Source organism: Mandrillus leucophaeus, unplaced genomic scaffold (assembly GCF_000951045.1).
Source record: "Mandrillus leucophaeus isolate KB7577 unplaced genomic scaffold, Mleu.le_1.0 Scaffold1798, whole genome shotgun sequence".
Classification (NCBI taxonomy): Eukaryota; Metazoa; Chordata; class Mammalia; order Primates; family Cercopithecidae; genus Mandrillus; species Mandrillus leucophaeus.
In genome coordinates, this window is record NW_012101807.1 from 3,027 (window position 1) to 22,920 (window position 19,894).

The 19,894-nt window shown below is 50.4% G+C and overlaps 1 protein-coding gene and 1 pseudogene across 5 annotated transcripts; both read right to left on the reverse strand.

The window, feature by feature from the left end:
- Positions 1-3,984: 3,984 nt before the first annotated feature.
- Positions 3,985-5,366, reverse strand: LOC105537723 (annotated as a pseudogene).
- Positions 5,367-9,555: 4,189 nt separating this feature from the next.
- On the reverse strand, positions 9,556-16,380 carry LILRB5 (leukocyte immunoglobulin-like receptor, subfamily B (with TM and ITIM domains), member 5). 5 transcript variants are annotated; one of them, XM_011977358.1, is made up of 14 exons: positions 16,238-16,380; positions 16,039-16,074; positions 15,567-15,851; positions 15,120-15,419; positions 14,372-14,668; positions 13,825-14,127; positions 13,445-13,495; positions 13,109-13,156; positions 11,945-12,061; positions 11,564-11,627; positions 11,444-11,481; positions 11,132-11,184; positions 10,093-10,248; positions 9,556-10,013 (listed from the first exon to the last, which is right to left on the reverse strand). In XM_011977358.1, the coding sequence occupies exons 1-14, from the start codon at positions 16,269-16,271 to the stop codon at positions 9,702-9,704; spliced, it is 2,094 nt and encodes a 697-aa protein (XP_011832748.1). In that variant the 5' UTR covers positions 16,272-16,380; the 3' UTR covers positions 9,556-9,701. The 5 variants fall into 5 exon arrangements, with proteins under 5 accessions (XP_011832748.1, XP_011832744.1, XP_011832746.1 ...); XM_011977354.1 differs by having other exon boundaries at positions 10,093-10,251; XM_011977356.1 differs by lacking the exon at positions 10,093-10,248.
- Positions 16,381-19,894: the final 3,514 nt, after the last annotated feature.

The following is a 19,894-nucleotide window of genomic DNA, read 5'->3' on the forward strand; positions in this document are numbered from 1 at the left end:
AGCAAATTGAATTAATACCATTGAAAAGTAATTTAATAAATATATACACCTACTATGTAGTCATAAAGTGAAAAATCTGACCAGGCGTGGTAGCTCATGCCTGTAATCCCAGCACTTTGGGAGGCCAAGGTGGGTGGATCACCTGAGGTCAGGAGTTTGAGACCAGCCTGGCCAACATGGTGAAACCCCATCTCTACTAAAAATACAAAAATTAGCCAGGCATGGTAGCACACACCTGTAATCCCAGCTACTCGGGAGGCTGAGGCAGGCGAATCGCTGGAACCCAGGAGGCGGAGGTTGTGGTGAGCTGAGATGGTGCCACTGCATTCCAGCCTGGGCCACACAACAAGACTCTGTTTCAAAAAAATAAAAATGAAATAGAAAAAGCAAACACCTTCTAAAGCGATTCAAGCCCTAGAAGGGTTCAAATGAAAATGAGACCAAAGGAAGTAAATAAAAAGGAGGAGGGGATTTGTGAGAACACATTTTAAATGGTCCATTTTCAAGGCATGGACCTTCTCAGCACTGGCAGCCAGTCTGCGGATTTAACCGCAGGGCTCACGCTCCCAGCAAATCACAGTAAATGAACACAATGTAGAGCGGGGGTCAGCCCATAAAAGGGAAAAAAGTTTCGTTACTGGGAAATTACAAGTTAAGCGGGGAAGGGGATGAGGTGTATAACCTTATAAGGGGGATAATGAAACTCAGGGGAAGTCTGGGAAGTTTGTAACGTCATAATACTGGACCAGTGAGGAAGTAGGGGAGGGACTTGCGTGCTAGGAGATAAATTACCTGCTGTGACTGCCCCAGGTGTGCCTGCCTAGCAGATGCCCAATCTCGCAAGACCCTATTAAAAGTCTCACTTCCAGGCCAGGCGCGGTGGTTCCACCTGTAATCCCAGCACTTTGGGAGGCCGAGACGGGCGGATCACGAGGTCAGGAGATCGAGACCATCCTGGCTAACACGGTGAAACCCCTTCTCTACTAAAAAAATACAAAAAACTAGCCGGGCAAGGTGGCGGGCGCCTGTAGTCCCACCTACTCGGGAGGCTGAGGCAGGAGAATGGTGTAAACCCGGGAGGCGGAGCTTGCAGTGAGCCGAGATCCGGCCGCTGCACTCCAGCCTGGACTACAGAGCGAGACTCTGTCTCAAAAAAAAAAAAAAAAAAGTCTCGCTTTTGCTGTTGCCTGTGCCTCTGAGTGCATTCTTTGGGTTTTCAGGGGTGAGTGTGTTTCTCACACTGACTGTCCAACTCCACTCCGTCCTGGGCTGTGGGTCCTTCACGGCAGTGTCTGTTCCCCTGAGCCCCAGCCCCTTCCCAGCCCCTTCCTGTTACCACTGAAACTGCAGGGCCCCCATCTGCACCCCAGGTGCACCCCCTCTTCCTCTCACTGAGGTTTTCTTCCTGGGTGTCAGCAGCTGGGCTGGACCTGGGGGAGGACAGAGAGTGTGGTGGGGGGGGAGTGTGGGAGTCTGGGGTCTTTGGGCAGAATTACCTCCTCTGAAGGCCTCTGTCTCTGGGCTCTGGCTCCACAGCCCCTGCAGGGTGTTGGAAATCAGCCTCTCTCTGGGCTGGGTGAAGAAGGACAGAGCCTCAGCCCTGGGAACCTTAGAACCACGCACCCTGTACATGCGACTTTAGGGGAAAGAAGGAGACTTGAAAACACACTCATATATGTGTGTGTATATATATACACACACATACACACACACACACACACACACACACACACATATATATATATATTTTTTTTTTTTTGAGACAAAGTCTCGCTCTGCCGCCCAGGCTGCACTGTCAGCTTCTCAGCCTCTGAGGTTTTCGGATTTGGAAGGGCTTCCTCGCTCCTCAGCTTGCAGACGGTCTATTGTGACACCTCACCTTGTGATCGTGTGAATCAATACTCCTTAATCAACTCCCCTTTATACATACACCTATCCCATTAGTTCTGCCCCTCTAGAGAACCCCGACTAATACATAATGTTTCTGAAATATGCAGCCCTAGAAGGAAATGAGAAATGAAACTTCCTGACACCGGCAGGGAACCTCAGGAAGCAGCGAGCTCAGAGCCGAGTGGCTGCTGGTGACTTGCAATGTCAGGGAGTCACTAAGGGGCACGTTTCTACTTCTGTATGAGACAGAGGAGAACCCCAGGGCCCTCACAGTCAGGGAGGGGTCGGGGTTTTGGGTGAAAGTGGGACGTTGTGGCTCTTCCTCCCTTGTGTTTGTGGATAGCACTGGGATATCTCTGCCCATTGACTGAGGTTCGTGGTCAGCCCTGAGCTGCCTCCTCCATGTGTGTGTGAAACAGATTCACTGTAGAGTTGTCAGACATGAGGTTCACACTGGACCCTCCCCTGCTGGTTACAGCCCTGAGCAGACTCTCGAGACCCGGGCAGGTGGTGCCTTCCTCCCCTTTTCAAGCCTAACTCCCAGTACAGCCCTGGTAGAAACCCTCTCTGACAGGTGAGATGCTGGGAGGTGTGTGTCCAAAAATGAGAAGAAAGAGGAATCATCCTAATGATAACAAGTGCTATGATTGGCTGCCTGCCATGGCTCATGCCTATTTTCCCAGCACTCTGGGAGGCCGAGGTAGACAGATCGCTGGAGCCCAGGAGTTTGAGACCAGCTGGGCAACATGGTGAAACTCCATGCATACTAAAAAGACGAAAAATAACTGGGTGTGGTGGTGCATACCTGTAGTTCCAGGTACTCCCACGATGGGAAGGCCTGCTCAGGCTTCCAGGGGGACAAATCTCTTACAGGGAACTCTCTTTCAGGGCTGAGTCGGGGCCCCAGGACCTGCATGCAGGCAGGTGACTCTGTCCCCAGCTGGGATTACAGACATCTGCCACCACACCCAACTAATTTTTGTATTTTTAGTAGAGACGGGGTTTCACCATGTTGGTCAGGCTGGTCTTGAACTCCTGACCTCAGGAGATCCTCCCGTCTTGGCCTCCCAAACTGTTGGGATTACAGGCATGAACCACCACGCCCAGCCCTTTTGCTCATGTCCTAATGGGATTTTTTCTTTTTCTTTTAACTTTTGTTTCAAGTTCAGAGATACATGTGCAGGTTTGTTATACAGGTAAACTGTGTCGTGACAGTTTGTTGTGTAGATTATTATTATTATTATTTTCTTTCTTTCTTTCTTTTTTTTTTTTTAGAGACAGAGTCTCACTCTGTCGCCTACTCTGTCACCTAGGCTGGAGTGCAGTGGTGCGATCTCGGCTCACTGCAAGTTCTGCCTCCCGGGTTCATGCCACTCTCCCACCTCAGCCTCCCGAGTAGCTGGGACTACAGGCGTTCACCACCACGCCTGGCTAATTTTTGTGTGTTTTTAGTAGAGACGGGGTTTCATCGTGTTAGCCAGGATGGTCTCTATCTCCTGACCTTGTGATCCACCCACCTTGGTCTCCCAAAGTGCTGGGATTACAGGTATGAGCCACCGTGCCAGGCCTATTTTTTTCAATATTTCTCCACTTTATTAAGGTTGACCACCATGATATTTATGTATCTAAACATTTTCTGTAAGTTTTCAGTGATGTTTAGATTCTGAATTATTTTTCCAGAATTAATTTAGGCACATTGGTTTGTATTTTATAGAGAACACTTATCTTTAGGACACAGATAGGAAAAATATAATTTGCAAATATTACAAAAATGATTCCAAATCTCAGCTGACCTCTTTCCCAATTGCAACCCGTCATTTTGTCTTTAGTGACAGCAGAGACCAAAACCAACCACCTACACATCTCTGTGTGAGATTCTGGTGGCTTAGAAATCCCTGAAAGAGCAGTAAACTGTGATTATTGAAAAGCTCAGAACACTGGCAAGGCTTAAGTGCAAAGTGTCTAACAGAAGGCCACAAGAATCGCTTTCCTAAAGGGAGCTAGGAACTATAAATGTCATTTCAGAATGCACTGAAATAGCGTTGCCTAGTGTGAGTGCTGCATAGAAACTTCCGGTCATTTCTTCTGGATCTATTATTCTGAATAAGTTTCCACTATCATAGCAGAGCCCTGCCCTCCAGCTGCACAGGCAGCCACTAAGCCATACTGACCTCCTTCCTTCCGTAATCTGTTGGCAGCTGCCGTGACCAACCTGCAGCCAGTGGCTCCAAACGGGTGTCCCAGGGGCAGAGATCCACCCTAGTTATTAAACTTCTCCAAAGGAGGCAATCCCAACCTTGGTTTTTCTACCGGTGTAGTTTTGTGAAAACCAATCAGAATCCATGGCTCTAACGGTTGCCAAAATCTGACCCGAGACAGCTTCATGAAATTCAAAAGCATCAATATCATTCATGGTTATTCCTGCCTGCTCTAGAACTTTTGGAGTCGCATACATTGGTCCAAGTCATAGTTGGTCTTTTGGATCGTGAGACATACATAAAATCCCTCAAATATGCCTTCGGCTTATAACCCATGGCCAGAGCTTTTTCCTCTGCCATAATCAACATTGCAGATGCGCCAGCAGTCAAGAGAGAAGAATTTCACCTGTCACTGTGCCGTAGGGCTTGATGAATGCAGGTTTTAGTTTGGCCGTCTGCTCCAATGAGGAAGGATGGATGCCATTATCTTTGGTAATTGTATCTTTTCCTGGTACTTCGAATGGTACGTCATCAGAAAGGAATCCTTCATCCTGTGCCTTCTTGGCCAGACTGGGAGACCACAGTGCATACTGTGCTCTTACTGTTCCAGCCAAGAAACAGCAAAGGAGGTGGCCTGTTGGTCTGCAGAGTGACCCATGGTCTCACCGGTGGAGAACTCGGCAACCGCAGGGAGCTCAGGTGCTAGGAAATTCAATCGGAATTTAGAGATTAAAGACAGTCGCCGGCCCACAGTTTTGGTTTTATTGAGAGCAAGCACCAGTTTTCTCATTTTCCTTCAATGGTGAATAGGGACATCGGACATCAGCTGGACGCCACCTGCCACGATCACATCACACTGGCCGGAAGCAATCAAGTCAACACCTGTGGTCATGAGTTGGTTGGCAGAGATACCAGCCATGGTGACAATGTGAGCAGGAGTCTTGTCAGAGAAGTCAGTTCCAAGGGCAGCCTCTCTAGCCACATTGCTTGTTTTCACTTCCTGAATAACTGTGCCAAAGATGATATAATCAACTTCCTCGGGGACACTGGTCTGATGCAACAAACCCGTAAATGCTGCTCTAGCCAAATCATGTGGCGTCAGATCTTTATAGAAAGCGCCTGACAGCAAAAATGGAGTGCGAACACCGTCCACCACCACAATTTTCCTTATGTTGGGTTTGGCTAATGTCTTCTTCATTTTGGTCTGGACGGCTTTCAGATAAAGCTAAAAATCCAATGATCCATCCATATAGGAGCCAATCCAGAAACCAGTGTCATCTACGTATAAGTGATCAACTGTGCTGGTCAGATTCTCTCTCTGGGGCAGCTTGCAGCTGGAGGAACAGCTCAGAGGTCTTATAACTGGAAGACAAAATAAAAAAATCTGAGGGCCTGTTTCAATGTAGTGGGAAGATTTTTTTACTTTTTTTTTTTTTGAGATAGAATTTCTCTCTGCTGCCCCGGCTGGAGTGCAGTGGTGCAATCTCGGCTCACTGCAAGCTTCACCTCCTGGGTTCACACCATTCTCCCGCCTCAGCCTCCTGAGTAGCTGGGTCTACAGGTGCCCGCCACCACGCCTGGCTAATTTTTTTTTTTTTTTGTATTTTTATTAGAGACGGGGTTTCACCGTGTTAGCCAGGATGGTCTCAATCTCCTGAGCTCATGATCTGCCCATCTTGGCCTCCCAAAGTGCTGGGATTACAGGCATGAGCCACCATGCCCGGCCATGTAGTGGGAAGAATTTTAAAAGTGTAAGTCAAGATGGTAGTCATTCTGGAAACTTAACTGATGTTCGCGCAGACTCCTACTCTGAGCAAGGTTCAGACCCAAGTGCCAAGGCTCTGACTGTTGTGTAGATTATTTTGTCACCCAGATATTAAGCCTAGTACCCATTAGTTATTTTTCTTGATCCTTTCCCTTCTTCCAACCCCCACCTTTCAATATGTCCCACTGTCTGTTGTTCCTCTCTGTGTCCACATGTTCTCATCATTTAGCTCTCACTAATAGGTGAGAACATGAGGTATTTAATTTTCTGTTCCTGAGTTAGTTTTCTGAGGATAATGACCTCCAGCTCCATCTACATTCCTGCAAAGGACATGATCTCATTCTTTTTTTATGGCTGCATAGTATTCCATGGTGTGTGTATATATGTGTGTGTGTGTGTGTGTATATATATATATATATATATATACACCTCATTTTCTTGATCCTGTGTATTTTCAAATAACCTGTCTTCACTAATTATTCTTCTGCTTGATCAATTCTGCTATTAAAGGCCTCTGATGCATTCTTCAGTATGCCAATTGCATTTTTTTCAGTTCTGGAATTTTTCTGCTTGATTTTTAAAAATTATTTTAATCTCTATGTTAAATTTATAAGATAGAATTCTGAATTCCTTTTCTGTTTTATCTCGAGTGTCTTTGACATTCCTCAACAAAACTGTTTTGAATTATTTGTCTGAAAGGTCAGATATTTTTGCTTCTCTAGGATTGGTCCGTGGTGCCTTATTTACCTCATTTAGTGAGGTCATGTTTTTCTTGATGGTGTTGATGTTAGTAAATGTTCTTCATTGTCTGGGCTTTGAAGAGTTATATGTTTATTGTGGTTTTCATTATCTGTGCTTATTTGTAGTAATCCTTCTTGAAAAGGCTTTTCAGATATTTGAAAGAACTTGATTGTTCAGCCTAAAAGCTCCTCCAGTTGATAAACAACTTTAGCAACGTTGCAGGATACAAAATCTATGTACAAATTCACTAGCATTTCAATACACCAAGAACAGCCAAACTGAGGGCCAAATAAGAAAGGCAATCCCATTCACAAGTGTCACACACACACAAATAAAATACTAGGAATACAGCTAACTGGGGAGATGAAAGATCTCTACAATGAAAATTATAAAACGCTCATTAAAGAAATCAGAGGAGACACAAACAAACGGAAAAACATCCCATACTCATGGATCAGAAGAGTCAATATCATTAAGATGGCTATCCTGCCCAAAGTAATGTACAGATTTAATGCTATTCCCCTCAAACTACCAACAACATTCTTCACAGAAGTAGAGAAAACTATTATAAAATTCATATGGAACCAAAAATAAGCCCGAATAGCCAAGGCAATCCTAAGCAAAAAGAAAAAAGCTGGGGGCATCACATTACCCGACTTCAAACTATACTACCAGGCTACAGTAACCAAAACGGCATGGCACTGGTACACAAGCAGGCATACAGACCAACGGAACAGAATAGGGTGCCCAGAAATAAGGCCACACATCTACGACCATCTGACCTGTGACAAAGCTGACAAAAACAAGCAATGGGGAAAAGACTCCCTATTCAATAAATGATGCTGGGATAACTGGTTAGCCATATGCAGAAGATTGCAACTGGACTCCTTCCTTATACCACACACAAAAATTAATTCAAGACAGATTAAAGACTTAAATGTAAAGCCCAAAACCATAAATCCCTAGAAGACAATCCAGGCAATATTATCCTGGACATAGGAACGGGCAAATATTCCATGACAAAGACACCAAAAACAATCACAACAAATGCACAAATTCACCAGTGGGATCTAAGTAAACTTAAGAGCTCCTGCACAGTTGTCTGTATCAACAGAGTGAACAGACAACCTACAGAATGGGAAAACGTATTTATAAACTACGCATCTGACAAAGGTCTAATATCCAGCATCTATAAGGAACTTAAGCAAATTTACAAGAGAAAAACAAACAACCCCCTTAAAATGTGGGCAAAGTACACAAACACACACTTTTCAAAAGAAGACATACATGTGCCAACAAGCATACAGAAAAAAACCTCAACATCATTGATCATTAGAAAAATGCAAATCAAAACCACAATGAGATACCATCTTGCACCAGTCAGAATAGCTATTATTAAAAAGTCAAAAAATAACAGATGCTGGTGGGATTGCAGAGAAAAGAGAACACTTATACACCATTGGTGAGAGTGTAAATTAGTTCAACCATTGTGGAAAGCAGTATGGCGATTCCTCAAAGAGCTATCAGCAGAACTACCCTTCAACCCAGCAATCCCAATTCGGGGTATATACTCAGATGAATATAAATCATTTTACCATAAAGACACATGGACGCAAATGGTCATTCCAACACCATTCACAATAGCAAAGACATCGAATCAACCCAAATGCCCATCAATGACAGACTGGATAAAGAAAACGTGGCACATATGCACTATGGAATACTATGCAGCCATAAAAATGAATGAGAGCATGTCCTTTGCGGGGGCAGGATGGAGCTGGAGGCCATCATCCTTGGGAAACTAATGCAGGAACAGAAAACCAAATACTGCATGTTCTCACTTATAAGTGGGAGCTAAAGGATATGAACACATGGACACATAGAGGGGAACAACAGACACTGGGGTGCATTTGCGGGTGAAGGGAGAAATGAGGGAGAGGATCAGGAAAACAGCCTAGTAATCCCACCACTTTGGGAGACCGTGGAGGGTGGATCACAAGGTCAGGAGTTCAAGACCAGCCAGGCCAAGATGGTGAAACCCCATCTCTACTAAAAATACAAAAATTAGCCAGGTGTGGTGGTGGGCACCTGTAGTCCCAGTTACTTGGGAGGCTGAGGCAGGAGAATGGCATGAACCTGGGAGGTGAAGCTTGCAGTGAGTGGAGATTGCACCACTGCACTCCAGCCTGGTGACAGAGTGAGACTCCATCTCAAAAAAATAAAAAAAAACCACACACAAAAAAACAAAACAAATCCCCTTGACACAAGTTTATCTATCTAACAAACCTGCACATGTATCCCTGTGCTTAAAAGTGAAAAAAATAAAGGCAATATGTGTCAGATTTGTGGTGCTGTCTGCTGTTTCGCCCCCATATGGAAATGTGTGCCTGACTCCCGCTTTTTTCCTTGCTTATTGTGGCTAGGATTTGTGAATGGAATTACCATTCTCAAGAATGAGCTTTTTTGGCTTCATTGAGTTTTCACATAGTTGTTTTGTCCTCATTAGTAACTCCTCTTGTTATTTTTGTCCACTTCCTCACACCTTCATTTGGAATAATTTGTCGTTCTTTTTCTAAATTCTATCATTGCCAAGGTCATTAATTACGTAGGTTTTATTCTTTTCTTTTCTTTTTTTTTTTTTTTTGAGACGGAGTCTCGCTCTGTCGCCCAGGCTGGAGTGCAGTGGCCGGATCTCAGCTCACTGCAAGCTCCGCCTCCCGGGTTTACGCCATTCTCCTGCCTCAGCCTCCCGAGTAGCTGGGACTACAGGCGCCCGCCACCTCGCCCGGCTAATTTTTGTATTTTTAGTAGAGACGGGGTTTTACCGTGTTAGTCAGGATGGTCTCGATCTCCTGACCTCGTGATCCGCCCGTCTCGGCCTCCCAAAGTGCTGGGATTACAGGCTTGAGCCACTGCGCCCGGCTGGTTTTATTCTTTTCTAGTTCATTCACTCATTTGTAGTTTTCCGATTTCATCATTTAATGTGTAATATTTACATTATCATTCAATTTATACCATTCTCTAATTTCTGTTTTAATTTTCTCAGCTCATTGATTTATTGAGAAGTCTGTGGCTTTATTTCAAAAATGCAAGGATATTAGTCATCTTTAACTGCAGAATTGAGTGAGTCCCAAAGTTCCCAGGATATCCTCGTGGTCTCTGTTAGGGGTCCAGGCTGGCTGGGGTTCATTGGTGTCCACTGGTGGCAGCTCCCATGCCTTCTGGAATCCCTGAGTCTCCTTCTGTTCAGTGTAGGATCTGGGTCCCCCATGGGCTAGTGGATGGCCAGTCTCAAAGACTCTGGGCTCAACTGGAGGTTCCCCTTCCTGGGGTGGAGGAGGCTCAGTTGCCTCCCGTCTGAGGGTCAAGCTCTGCAGCTGGGCGTAGGTCACATCCTGGGGGTCTTCAGATGCAGCAGCCTGCAGTGGGGGAGAGTGAGAGGGAAGGAGCGTGGTGGGGGCGGGGGAGGCCTGGGGGCCTGGAGAGGAAAGGACTCACCTCAGTGTCCATCTGCCTGTCCTCTTCCGCCTGTGTGTCCTTTGTGTCCAGGAATTCCTCGGACAGTGGGGAGGGAGGAGAGGTCATTTCTCTCCTAGATCTGGAGTGTTTCACCTGGGCATACGTCACTGCCTGGGGGTCTTCATCGTGTGGTCTCTGCTGGAGAAAGACAGTGGTGGGGGGTGTCCTTGAGTCCCCCTGACCCCCTGGAGTCAATTTTCCCCACTGTTCCCAGGGTGATCTGATTACATCCCTTTCCTGATGGAATCTCAGGGATGCCCTAAGGCCGTGGAGGGTCTGGCCGCTCCCTCCCTGTGGTTCTGGCCTCTCCTCACTCTGACCTTGCCCATTTGGCTGCAGCCTAATGCCCACCTTCCTGCAAGAGCTTGCTGCTGCCTCAGGACCTTTGCACGGCTGTTTCCTCTGCCTGCAGGGGCTTGTCCATTAGAGGATCCTGTGGCCCCCTCTGTCCAGGCTTCTCAGATGACAGCTGAGCAGACAGCCCTCCCCTTACATTCAGACTGGCCCCACTGCCCCACACTCTCTGCCCTTTCCCTGGTTTATGTTTCTTACAGCACGTTGCACTCCTGCACACATGCATTTATTTGCATTTTGTCTCCCACCACGAGGTGAGCTCAGGAGGCGGGGGCGGCTCTGCTCCCTGCTGTGTCTGCAGCTCCCACAGGGAGCCCAATCCACAGTGAGCTCCCTGGGTACACTCACTGGATGAATGAATGAAGGGGAGCCCAGGGGACCGGGGTGGTTCATCTATTCCTCATCCTCCTGAGGCCTGGGGAGCGCTCTAACCACCAGATGGCCAAACAGAGGAGGAGGAGCGGGAAGGGGACCCGGGAGGAGGCCTGCGAGGTCCCAGGACACCAGGAGAGAGTGAGGTCACAGCAGGCGGGAGGCAGCGTGCTGGACAAGGAGGGGTCCACTGTGACGATGCTGAGAACCGAGTGAAGAGGACAGAGAAGTCCTGCAGGATTAGATCTGGCACCAGGAGGCCTTGGTGCCTGGGACAGGGGCGGGGTCTCACCCGACTGTCCAGCTCCACCCCGTCCTCAGGCTGTGTGTCCTTCACGGCAGCATCTGCTGGGACACAGCAAGGGGTTCGTCTCCTGGGAAGGTTCCCTGAGACCTCTGAGTCCCGCTGGCCCCTGCCCAGCTCCCACTAGAGTGGCCGAGATCCAGGGAGCGACAGTGATGTCCCCGAGGTCCCATAGTGTGGGTTCAGACCACCTTCCCCTTGGCCCCAGACCCTTCCCAGCCTGTGCTCATGCCCCCATTGCTACAGAAACTTTGGAGCCCCCTTGCCCACCCCAGGTGCCCCCCTTTTCTTGTCACTCACTGAGAATTTCCTCCTGGGCGTCAGCAACTGGGCTGGCCCTGGGGGAGGACACGGGAATGTGAGGGGCAGTGAGGGGGCTGTGCGGGCGGATGGGAGTCTGGGGTCTTCAGGCAGAATTACCTCCTCTGCAGGACCTGGTCCTTGGGCTCTGGCTCCGCAGCCCCTGCAGGACGGTAGAAATGGGCTGGACAGAGATGGACGGAGTGTCAGGCTTGGGAGAATTCGAACCAGCTGCCCTGCACACACAACTTGAGCAGAAAGAAAGAAACCTGGAGGCCCACTGGCCCTGAGGTTTTAAATACATCATAAATTTAAAGTAAAATCAGAAGAATCAAGCACGGCCACGCATGCTCACATTTATTCTCTTCTTTCTCCATGTTTCACCTGGGAATTTCTGGAGCAGTTTTTCTAAGCTGAGTTTCCTGTGTGTTTGGGTTCCCTTTGGCTGGTGCCTTGAGCCCACCCTCGGTCAGCCCACGGGTCACCCCATTCCCTACTCACCCGATGTCCTGTGTTTGCTCTGATGCTGATGTCGGAGGAGAAGGAAGAGGAGGAGGAAGAGCAGCAGGATGAAGGCCACTGAGACCCCGGTCACAACCCCCAGGTGCCTTCCCAGACCTTGAACGTGATGACGTCAGGAATGGGTATGACGTCATTGATGTGAGCACCTACTGTGTGCAGGCGCGAGCTAGGTCTTTCCTTCATGAGCTCCAACCCTCACAGCAGTCGTGCAACATGGGATTGCCAACCCCCCAATTCACAGAGGAGCAAACTGAGGCTCAGAGAGGGGAATCGCCTGCCCCAGGCCCCCCAGCCTGGAAGAAGCAGGTCTGGGAAGGGAACCTGGGACCTTGTGTTTTTCCCCAGTTGTTCTCCTGCTGCCCTACCAGGTGGACACCCGCTTCTTGCTCTGGGTCTCTTCATCTGACAGGAGAGGCCTGTGCTAGTGTCTCCATCTGGGGCTGGTGTCCTCCTTACCACCCTCCCTTCCCCAGCACAGCAGGACCTGGGGGAAGGAGTGGGCTGTGCAGGACGGACCCTGCATTGCTCTCACCCCCAGCTCAGCCAGGTCCGCTTCCCACTCTGCCGAGTTCCCACACTCCCATGCAGCACCTGTCTGGATAGAGGCTCTGTGTGTATCTGGGAAGGGCCGAGGGTAGCAGGAGGGCTGTGTCCCTGCTGAACTGTGTACAGGGCCAGATCCCGAGATTTCACCTACGCCTCGTAGCGGTTCTATGAGCTGGATGGGACTGAGTCCGTTTACAACTGCTGAACCTGACTTGGAGTAGAAAATTGACCTGCCTGGGGCCCCACGGAGGGATGCAGCAGAGCTGGGAAGTGAACCCGGGAGTCTGACCTGCAACCCTTGTTCCCAGCACCAGAGCCGAGCCCTGGAGCTGCAGGGAAAGAGCCTGAATGCCCCAAACCATGGCCCTGCTCCCCTCCCCTGCCCCAGGTCACCGTCACTGCTGCAGGTGGGACAGGACAGGCCCCTGAAGAATCCCACCTGTGCAGGCCTCGCTCCTTTACACTTGGAGAAACTGAGGCCCAGGCAGGGGAAGGGCTTGTGCACGTCACCATCTCCGGAGGAGCCCGAACCTAGGACAGAACCCACCCCTGCCTCCCCAGGACCCCATCCACCTCCCACTCAGAGCCCCCACTCACCACTCTGGGGCTCTGACCCCGTGGGGGTGAGGGGCTGGTCCTCAGGGCCTGCTGGGTCAGGATGAGGAGGTGAGGGCTGGGGCAGCCCTGTTCCCCACGTCAGCCCGGCTGCTCCTCCCCCAGGCTGGGCCCCAACACCTCCCTCTGCCTCCACCCCGCCCCTCACCGGCCCAACCTCGGAGCCCCTGGGAGCCTGTGGCCCCTCCTGTGGCTCTGCCCCGCTCCCTGGAGGGAAGCTCGTGCTTGAGTCTTTGAGGGGAATGGGATCCTCTGGGAGACTCAGGGCTGCCCTGGGGGAGGCCGTGCTCCCTCTGAGCCCAGATCTCAGCGACTCACCAGGTGTGGGGGTGAAGCCTGTGGGTGGGGGGCTGGGGTCCCCAGAGGGTCCTGGGAATAAGCACAGGCAGGGAGTGAGGAGCTTTGGTGCTGAAGTCCCCTCCTCCACTGAGACCCCTCCCTCCACCTGCTCTGTGGCTTCTCCGGAACTTCCTTCTGCTTTTACCTTTCGCCTTTTGTGTCCCAGGAGATGGGGCCAAGGGTGGGCGTGCCTGGGGTGCCCCCACAGTCCTCCTCCCCTCTGAGGGGTGAGTCCCCCTCTGGCTGAGCCTCCCGTCACGACCCCCCCAACCCCGACTCCATCCCAGCCCAGAGCTCTCCTGGGGGCAGGGTCTGAGCTGAGCCTTTGAGCTCGGACAGGACAGGGTCAGGGTCCTCACCTGAGACCACGAGCTCCAGGGGGTAACTAGGGCTTGACAGCAGGTAGGGGTAGGACCTGAGTGCGCTGTAGCATCGATAGGTTCCACCCTGGGCTGAGGTCACAGGACCCATGGGGAATTCAGCCTGGTATGTATAAGACTGGTACTTTGACTTTAGACGCAGCGGGGGATGGGCCGCACCCTCCTTGGTCAAAAGTAAAGTGTCTATGTTGTGCCATGATTGACACAACAGGGTCACGTTCTCTCCTGAGGCCACCGTGGGGCCCGGCCGCACTGAGACGGAGGGTGTGTCACGGATCAGTCCTGGAGAGAAGAAGGATGGGTGAGGGGCTGCCCCACCTTATTCTGAGCTGAGACCTCCCCAGGCCTCTCTAGGAGCCTCTGTCTCTGTTTTCTCTGAGTCTCCCCCTCCCCGCCCATCCCATCTCTGTCTGTCTCTCCCTCCCTTGGGACGCCCCCACCCCTCATCCCGGCCATCACTAACTGGATTCCCCGGCAGGGCCTGTGCAGAGCCTGGGTCCCTGACTGAACCCGCTGGGCTCCTCACCTGCGATCAGGATGTCCAGGGAGTCACTGGGGGCCGACCACTTAGGGGAGAGGTTGTGTCCACCGTAGCATCTGTACTGGCCCCCGTGGGAGCGGCTCACAGGGCTCAGGGTGAAGTTGGCCTGGGAGAGCCCAGCCTGGGGTTGCTGGCCAGGGCGCTGGAGGAGGACATGTCCCCCCTCCTGGTACAGAGCGAATCTCTCGTAGCCGACATCAGAGCGACACTGCAGGGTCAAGCTGCCTCCACGGGCCACCACAGGGCCCTGCGGGGCCAGGAGGGAGGGCTTCCTAGACACGCCTGGAGGGAAAGACGGGTTGGGACTCCGAGGGCTGGTTCCTCCTCTGCCCCTTCCTTCTCCCGTCCTGGCCCTGCAGCTCTCACTGTCTCTCACGCTCTGTGTCTCGGATCCCAGGGGCTCCTTCTCACCGGGTCTGTCTTGGAGAAATTCCAGACCACTAGTGTCTCCCTGGCTCCTGGCCACTGTCTGTCTGGTCTGTCCTCTCCTCACAGGGGGACAGGAAATTGCAGCAGATACACCCAGTGCCTTCCTGAGTTGACCCCTTTCCAGGTGAGGGTGACTCAGGCTCCTCTTTCCCTATCGAGCCTCCCCATGGGGTCTTCCTCACAGCTTCAGCCCATCCATCAGCACATCCTCCTGGGGTCCTGGCCATGATCAGTCATCAACCAAACTCCCAACAACCTATCTGGCTCCCCAAAATTATATAAAGAAGCCTGGTGGCCTTTTCACCTGGGACCAGAATCTCCAGGGGGTCGCTGGGGCTTGACCACGCCTGCGGGTTTTTCCTGTAGTAGTAATAGCATCTGAACCTCCACCTGGAGCTGGGGGTCACGGGACCCACAGGGAACAGGGCTTGGGATGGCCCTTTGGGGAGGTTCTGTGAATACAGGGTCCTGGGGAGCTTCTGTTCTGCCTCAACAAGAACAAACGTGAGAAATCCGTTCCGTATATCACACTGGAGGGTCACATTCCCTCCTGAGGCCACCACAGGGCTGGGCAGGGCTAAGAGAGTGGGCTCTGCATAGAATCCTAGGAGAGAAGGAGGCACCGTGTTAAATGGGACTCACATCTCCCGCATCATCCCCAGGGCTGGGCTGTGAGAGGGAGACGCCCCTGAGAGCCGACCCCCTTCCTGAGGGCAGAGCCTGGGGCTGGGACCCCTGAGTGTCCTCTCACCTGTCACCACCAGCTCCAGGGGGTCACTGGGCTCTGACCAGCCTGCAGGGGTCTCAAAGTAGCAGCGGTATTGCCCTGCAGTGCTGTACGCCACGGAGCGAATGTGGAACTTGGCCTTGGCTCCAGGCTCCAGTGGGTTCTGTCTCCCCCAGGTCCACTGGAGTCCCTCCTGATCCAGACGGTACTGCTGAGTCTCCAGGGGCCCCTGACACCACAGGGTCACGGGGCTCCCCCTTATGATCACAGAGCCTGGCTCAGCCCAGAGGGTGGGTTTGAGGGGGGTGCCTAGAATGGAATCAGAGGCTGGATCCCAAGACATCCTCATCCCTCAGATACTAGCTCCCAGCCCCAGGACCCTCCAGATGTCCCCATCAGTCAGCCCAGAACAGCAATCTCCACCCCCAGCTGCCCGGGGTTGGGCCCTTGTCCCCAGTGAGAAGGAGGGACCTGGGAGAGCTGGGGACAGACTCACCTGCCTGCACGTGGGTCCTGGGGCCCAGACTCAACCCTGGAAGAGAGTTCCCTGTGAGAGATTTGCCCCCCGAAGCCTCAGGAGTTCCTCTCCTCCCTCAGAGCCTCTGATAGACCAGATTCTCTGACAGACCAGAGCCTGGCTTTAGACTGAGTTCCCTCCAAGACTGGGGCCTTCCTTTCCCCTCTTCAAACCTCACCGAGGCACATCAGGACTGGGAGGGTGAGGGTCATGGCGTCAGCTCCCACTGAACTCAGCTGTGCAGGCGGATGGGACCACAGTGCCTGGCGGGACACAAAAACACGCAGAGTGTGGACTGGAGGCTGGGTTCTCCCTGTCACAAGGCTGTCCCGTCCGCAACAGGAAGGGGAACCGCCCTGCCCAAGAGCCTGGCTCTCATTTCCCCAGGGATGGGGCTGGGGTGACCTCCAGGCTCTCTGCAGACATTTCAGACAGAAATGGGGTCGCCCTGAGCCCTAGCCACTGTCTAGTGACCTATGCTCAGCTCACCAAGGGCTGAGGCAGAGCAGCAAAACCCGCTTCTCCGGGAATGAACCCCTGAATCCTTCCTGCCTCCTCAGTGCCCCTTTGTCCTTGGCCGTCCCTCTGTACCTCCAATCACGTTCAAGGTTTTCAGGACAATTACTCAGGTTTGTCATCTGACTCAGGGGGTGGAGGAGGGAGCTGAATTTTATTCCCACTTCCACTGATTACATGACCTTAGACAGTAAAGTGGCTTTTGCTTGAGCCTTGTTTATTTGGAGCTTGTGGTCATGACCTCAGCTTCTCAGAGTGGACATGGGGGTCAGTGGTGCCTGGGACATGGGAGGGGGCTCAGCCATGGTGAATTTCCAGACCAGATTAGGACAAGAGTGGTTGGGGTGTGAGAGGATCCTGGCGTTGAGCTCCGTAGTTGAGGAGGATGTTTGATGCCCCCACTCAAGGGCCCACATCTGCTCCAAATACCAAGAAACGCTCCTTACAATATGTTTGAAGTTCCCGGCACGGTGGCCCACCCCTGGAATCTGAGCGCCTAGGGAGGCTGAGGATGGAGGATCCCTTGAGCTCAGAAGTTCAAGACCAACCTGGGGAACATAGTGAGACCCCGTGTCTGCCTGTAATAAAAAAGAAATAATCAGGTGTGTTTGTGCACGACGGCAGTCCCAGCTATTTGGGAGACGGAGGTGGGAAGACTGCCTGAGCCTGGGTGGTCCAGGCTGCAGTGAGGTATGATCATAGCACTGCACTCCAGCCTGGGTGAGACAGCAGGACCCTGTCTCAAAACATACATACATATATAGATCTGAAATGTGTAGATTATGAAAGTTTTGTGCAGAAAAAGAAATGAAAAGTTTTTTTTAACTTGAGAAGGTTGCACATCAAAGAACAGAGTTGAAAGCTGACAGCTAGCGTGTGTCTAAGACCATCCCGGGGTCATTAGGGAGGAAATTTCCACTTCTGTGTGGGACAAAAGAGGAACCCCTCACAGTCAGGGAGGGGGTAGGGGCTCCAGATGAAGCTGTTTGTGGACAGGAGCTGGGATATCTCCGCCCACTGACTGAAGTCCGCGATCAGCAGATCAGCGTGGGGCCGCCTCTCCTGTTTTTGTGTTTAATAGATTCAGTCGCAGGGCGTGGTGGCTCACGCCTGTAATCCCAGCACTTTGGGAGGCTGAGGTGGGCGGATCATCTGAGGTCGGGAGTTTGAGACCAGCCTGACCAACATGGAGAAACCCTGTCTCTACGAAAAATACAAAAAAATTAGCTGGGTGTGGTGGCGAGCGCCTGTAATCCCAGCTACTTGGGAGGCTGAGGCAGGAGAACTGCTTGAACCCAGGAGGCGGAGGTTGCGGTGAGCCGAGATCGTGCCATGTACTCCAGCCTGGTCAACAAGAGCTAGACTGTCTAAAAACAAACACACACAGACACACAGACACACAGACACACAGACACACACACACACACACGAAAAAAGCCCCCAAAACCAGATTCAGTCCACTGTTGTCAGACAGAAGCATCTGTCCCACATATGAACGTGAGGCTGGCATTAGTCCCGTCCCTCCTGAGTACAAACCAGAGCTGATGCTACTTTGGGGACAGTGAGACAGGAGCAGCTGCCACAATCCCCCATCATGAGGTCTGATGCCAGGGACAGCCTTGGGAAAAATCCTTTTTGCAAGATCAGGTGTGTGGGAGGAAAGTTACCCAACAAGAATGAATAACAAATGGTATATTAAACAAAAAAGGCGTCTGTTTATTTATTGGTATTTTTTAAACAACTGGGTATGTATTGAGATGAGTTAGGCAGATATTGCGAAGGCAAAATTGTACCTTAAATTAATACCATTAAAAATAAGATCATATCGGCCAGCCGCAGTGGCTCATGCCTGTAATCTCAGCACTTTGGGAGGCTGAGGTGGGCAGATCACGAGGTCAGGAGTTCAAGACCAGCCTGGCCAATATGGTGAAATCCCGTCTCTACTAAAAATACAAAAATTAGCCGAGTGTGGTAGTAGGTGCCTGTAATCCCAGCTACTCAGGAGGCTGAGGTGGGCAGATCATGAGGTCAGGAGTTCAAGACCAGCCTGGCCAATATGGTGAAATCCCGTCTCTATTAAAAATACAAAAATTAGCCGAGTGTGGTGGTAGGTGCCTGTAATCCCAGCTACTCAGGAAGCTGAGGCAGGAGAATCGCTTGAACCCAGAAGGTAGAGGTTGCAGTGAGCCAAAATTATGCCACTGCACTCTAGCCTGGGCAACAGAACAACACTTTGTCTCAATAAAAGTAAATAAAATAAAATAAAATAAAATAACCATATCATCTGCAAACAAGGATAATTTGACTTCTTCCTCGTCAATTTGATGCCCTTTATTTCTTTCTCTTGTCTGATTGCTGTAGCTAGAACTTTCAGAATTATGTTGAATAACAGTGGTGAACAGGGGCATTCTTTGTCATGTTCAAGATCTTAGAGGAAACACTTTCAGTTTTTTTTTTATTCAGTATGATACTAGTTATGGATCTGTCATGCTTGGCTTTTATGATGTGGAGGTATGTTCCTTCTACACCCAGTTTTTGAGACAGAATCTTGGTCTGACACCCAGGCTAGAGTGCAGTGGTACGATCTCAGCTCACTGCAACCACAGCTTCCTGGGTTCAAGCGAGCACATCAGCTAATTTTTGTATTTTTAGTAGAGATGGGGTTTCACCATGTTGGCCAGGCTGGTCTCAAACCCTTGACCTCTAGTGATCTGCCTGCCTTGGCCTCCCAAAGTTCTGGGATTACAGGCATGAGCCACTGTGTCTGGCCACACTCAGTTTTTTTTTTTTTTGAAGGCTTGTTGATTTTTATCAAATGCTTTTTTGGCATCAACTGAAATGATCATATGCTTTTTGTCCTTCGTTCTGTTGATAAGATGTATCACACTGATTGATTTGTGTATGTTAAATTATCCTTGTACCCCAGGGATAAATCCCGCTTGGTCATGATGAATGATCTTTTTAAATGTATTGTTGAATTCAGTTTGCTAGTGTTTTGTTGAACATATTCGCACCGATATTCATCAGACATTGATTTGTAGTTTTATTTTCTTGATTTGTCTTGGTCTGTTTTTGGTATCAGGGTAATACTGGCCTTGTAGAGTGACCTTGGAAGTTTTCCCACCTCCTTTTCTCTGAATAGTTTCAGTAGGATTGTTACCAGTTCTTTAAATGTTTGGTAGAATTCAGCAGTGAAACTATCGGGTCCTGGGCTCTGCTTTACTGGTAGACTTTTTATTATGGCTTCAATCTTGTCAGTTACTTGTTATTGGTCTATTCAGAGTTTGTATTTCTTTTCTTTTCTTTTTTTTTTTTTTTT

Bases quoted from the DNA above. Each gene is read 5' to 3' on its own strand.
- LILRB5 (XM_011977354.1), bottom strand. From the start codon at position 16,271: ATGACCCTCACCCTCCCAGTCCTGATGTGCCTCG. The intron at 13,496-13,824 runs GTGAGGACCCTG...GCTTATTCCCAG, and splicing joins CCTGGAGCTCGTGGTCTCAG to GACCCTCTGGGGACCCCAGC. The intron at 11,185-11,443 runs GTGAGTGACAAG...GTGTCCCAGCAG, and splicing joins CGCCCAGGAGGAAATTCTCA to ATGCTGCCGTGAAGGACACA.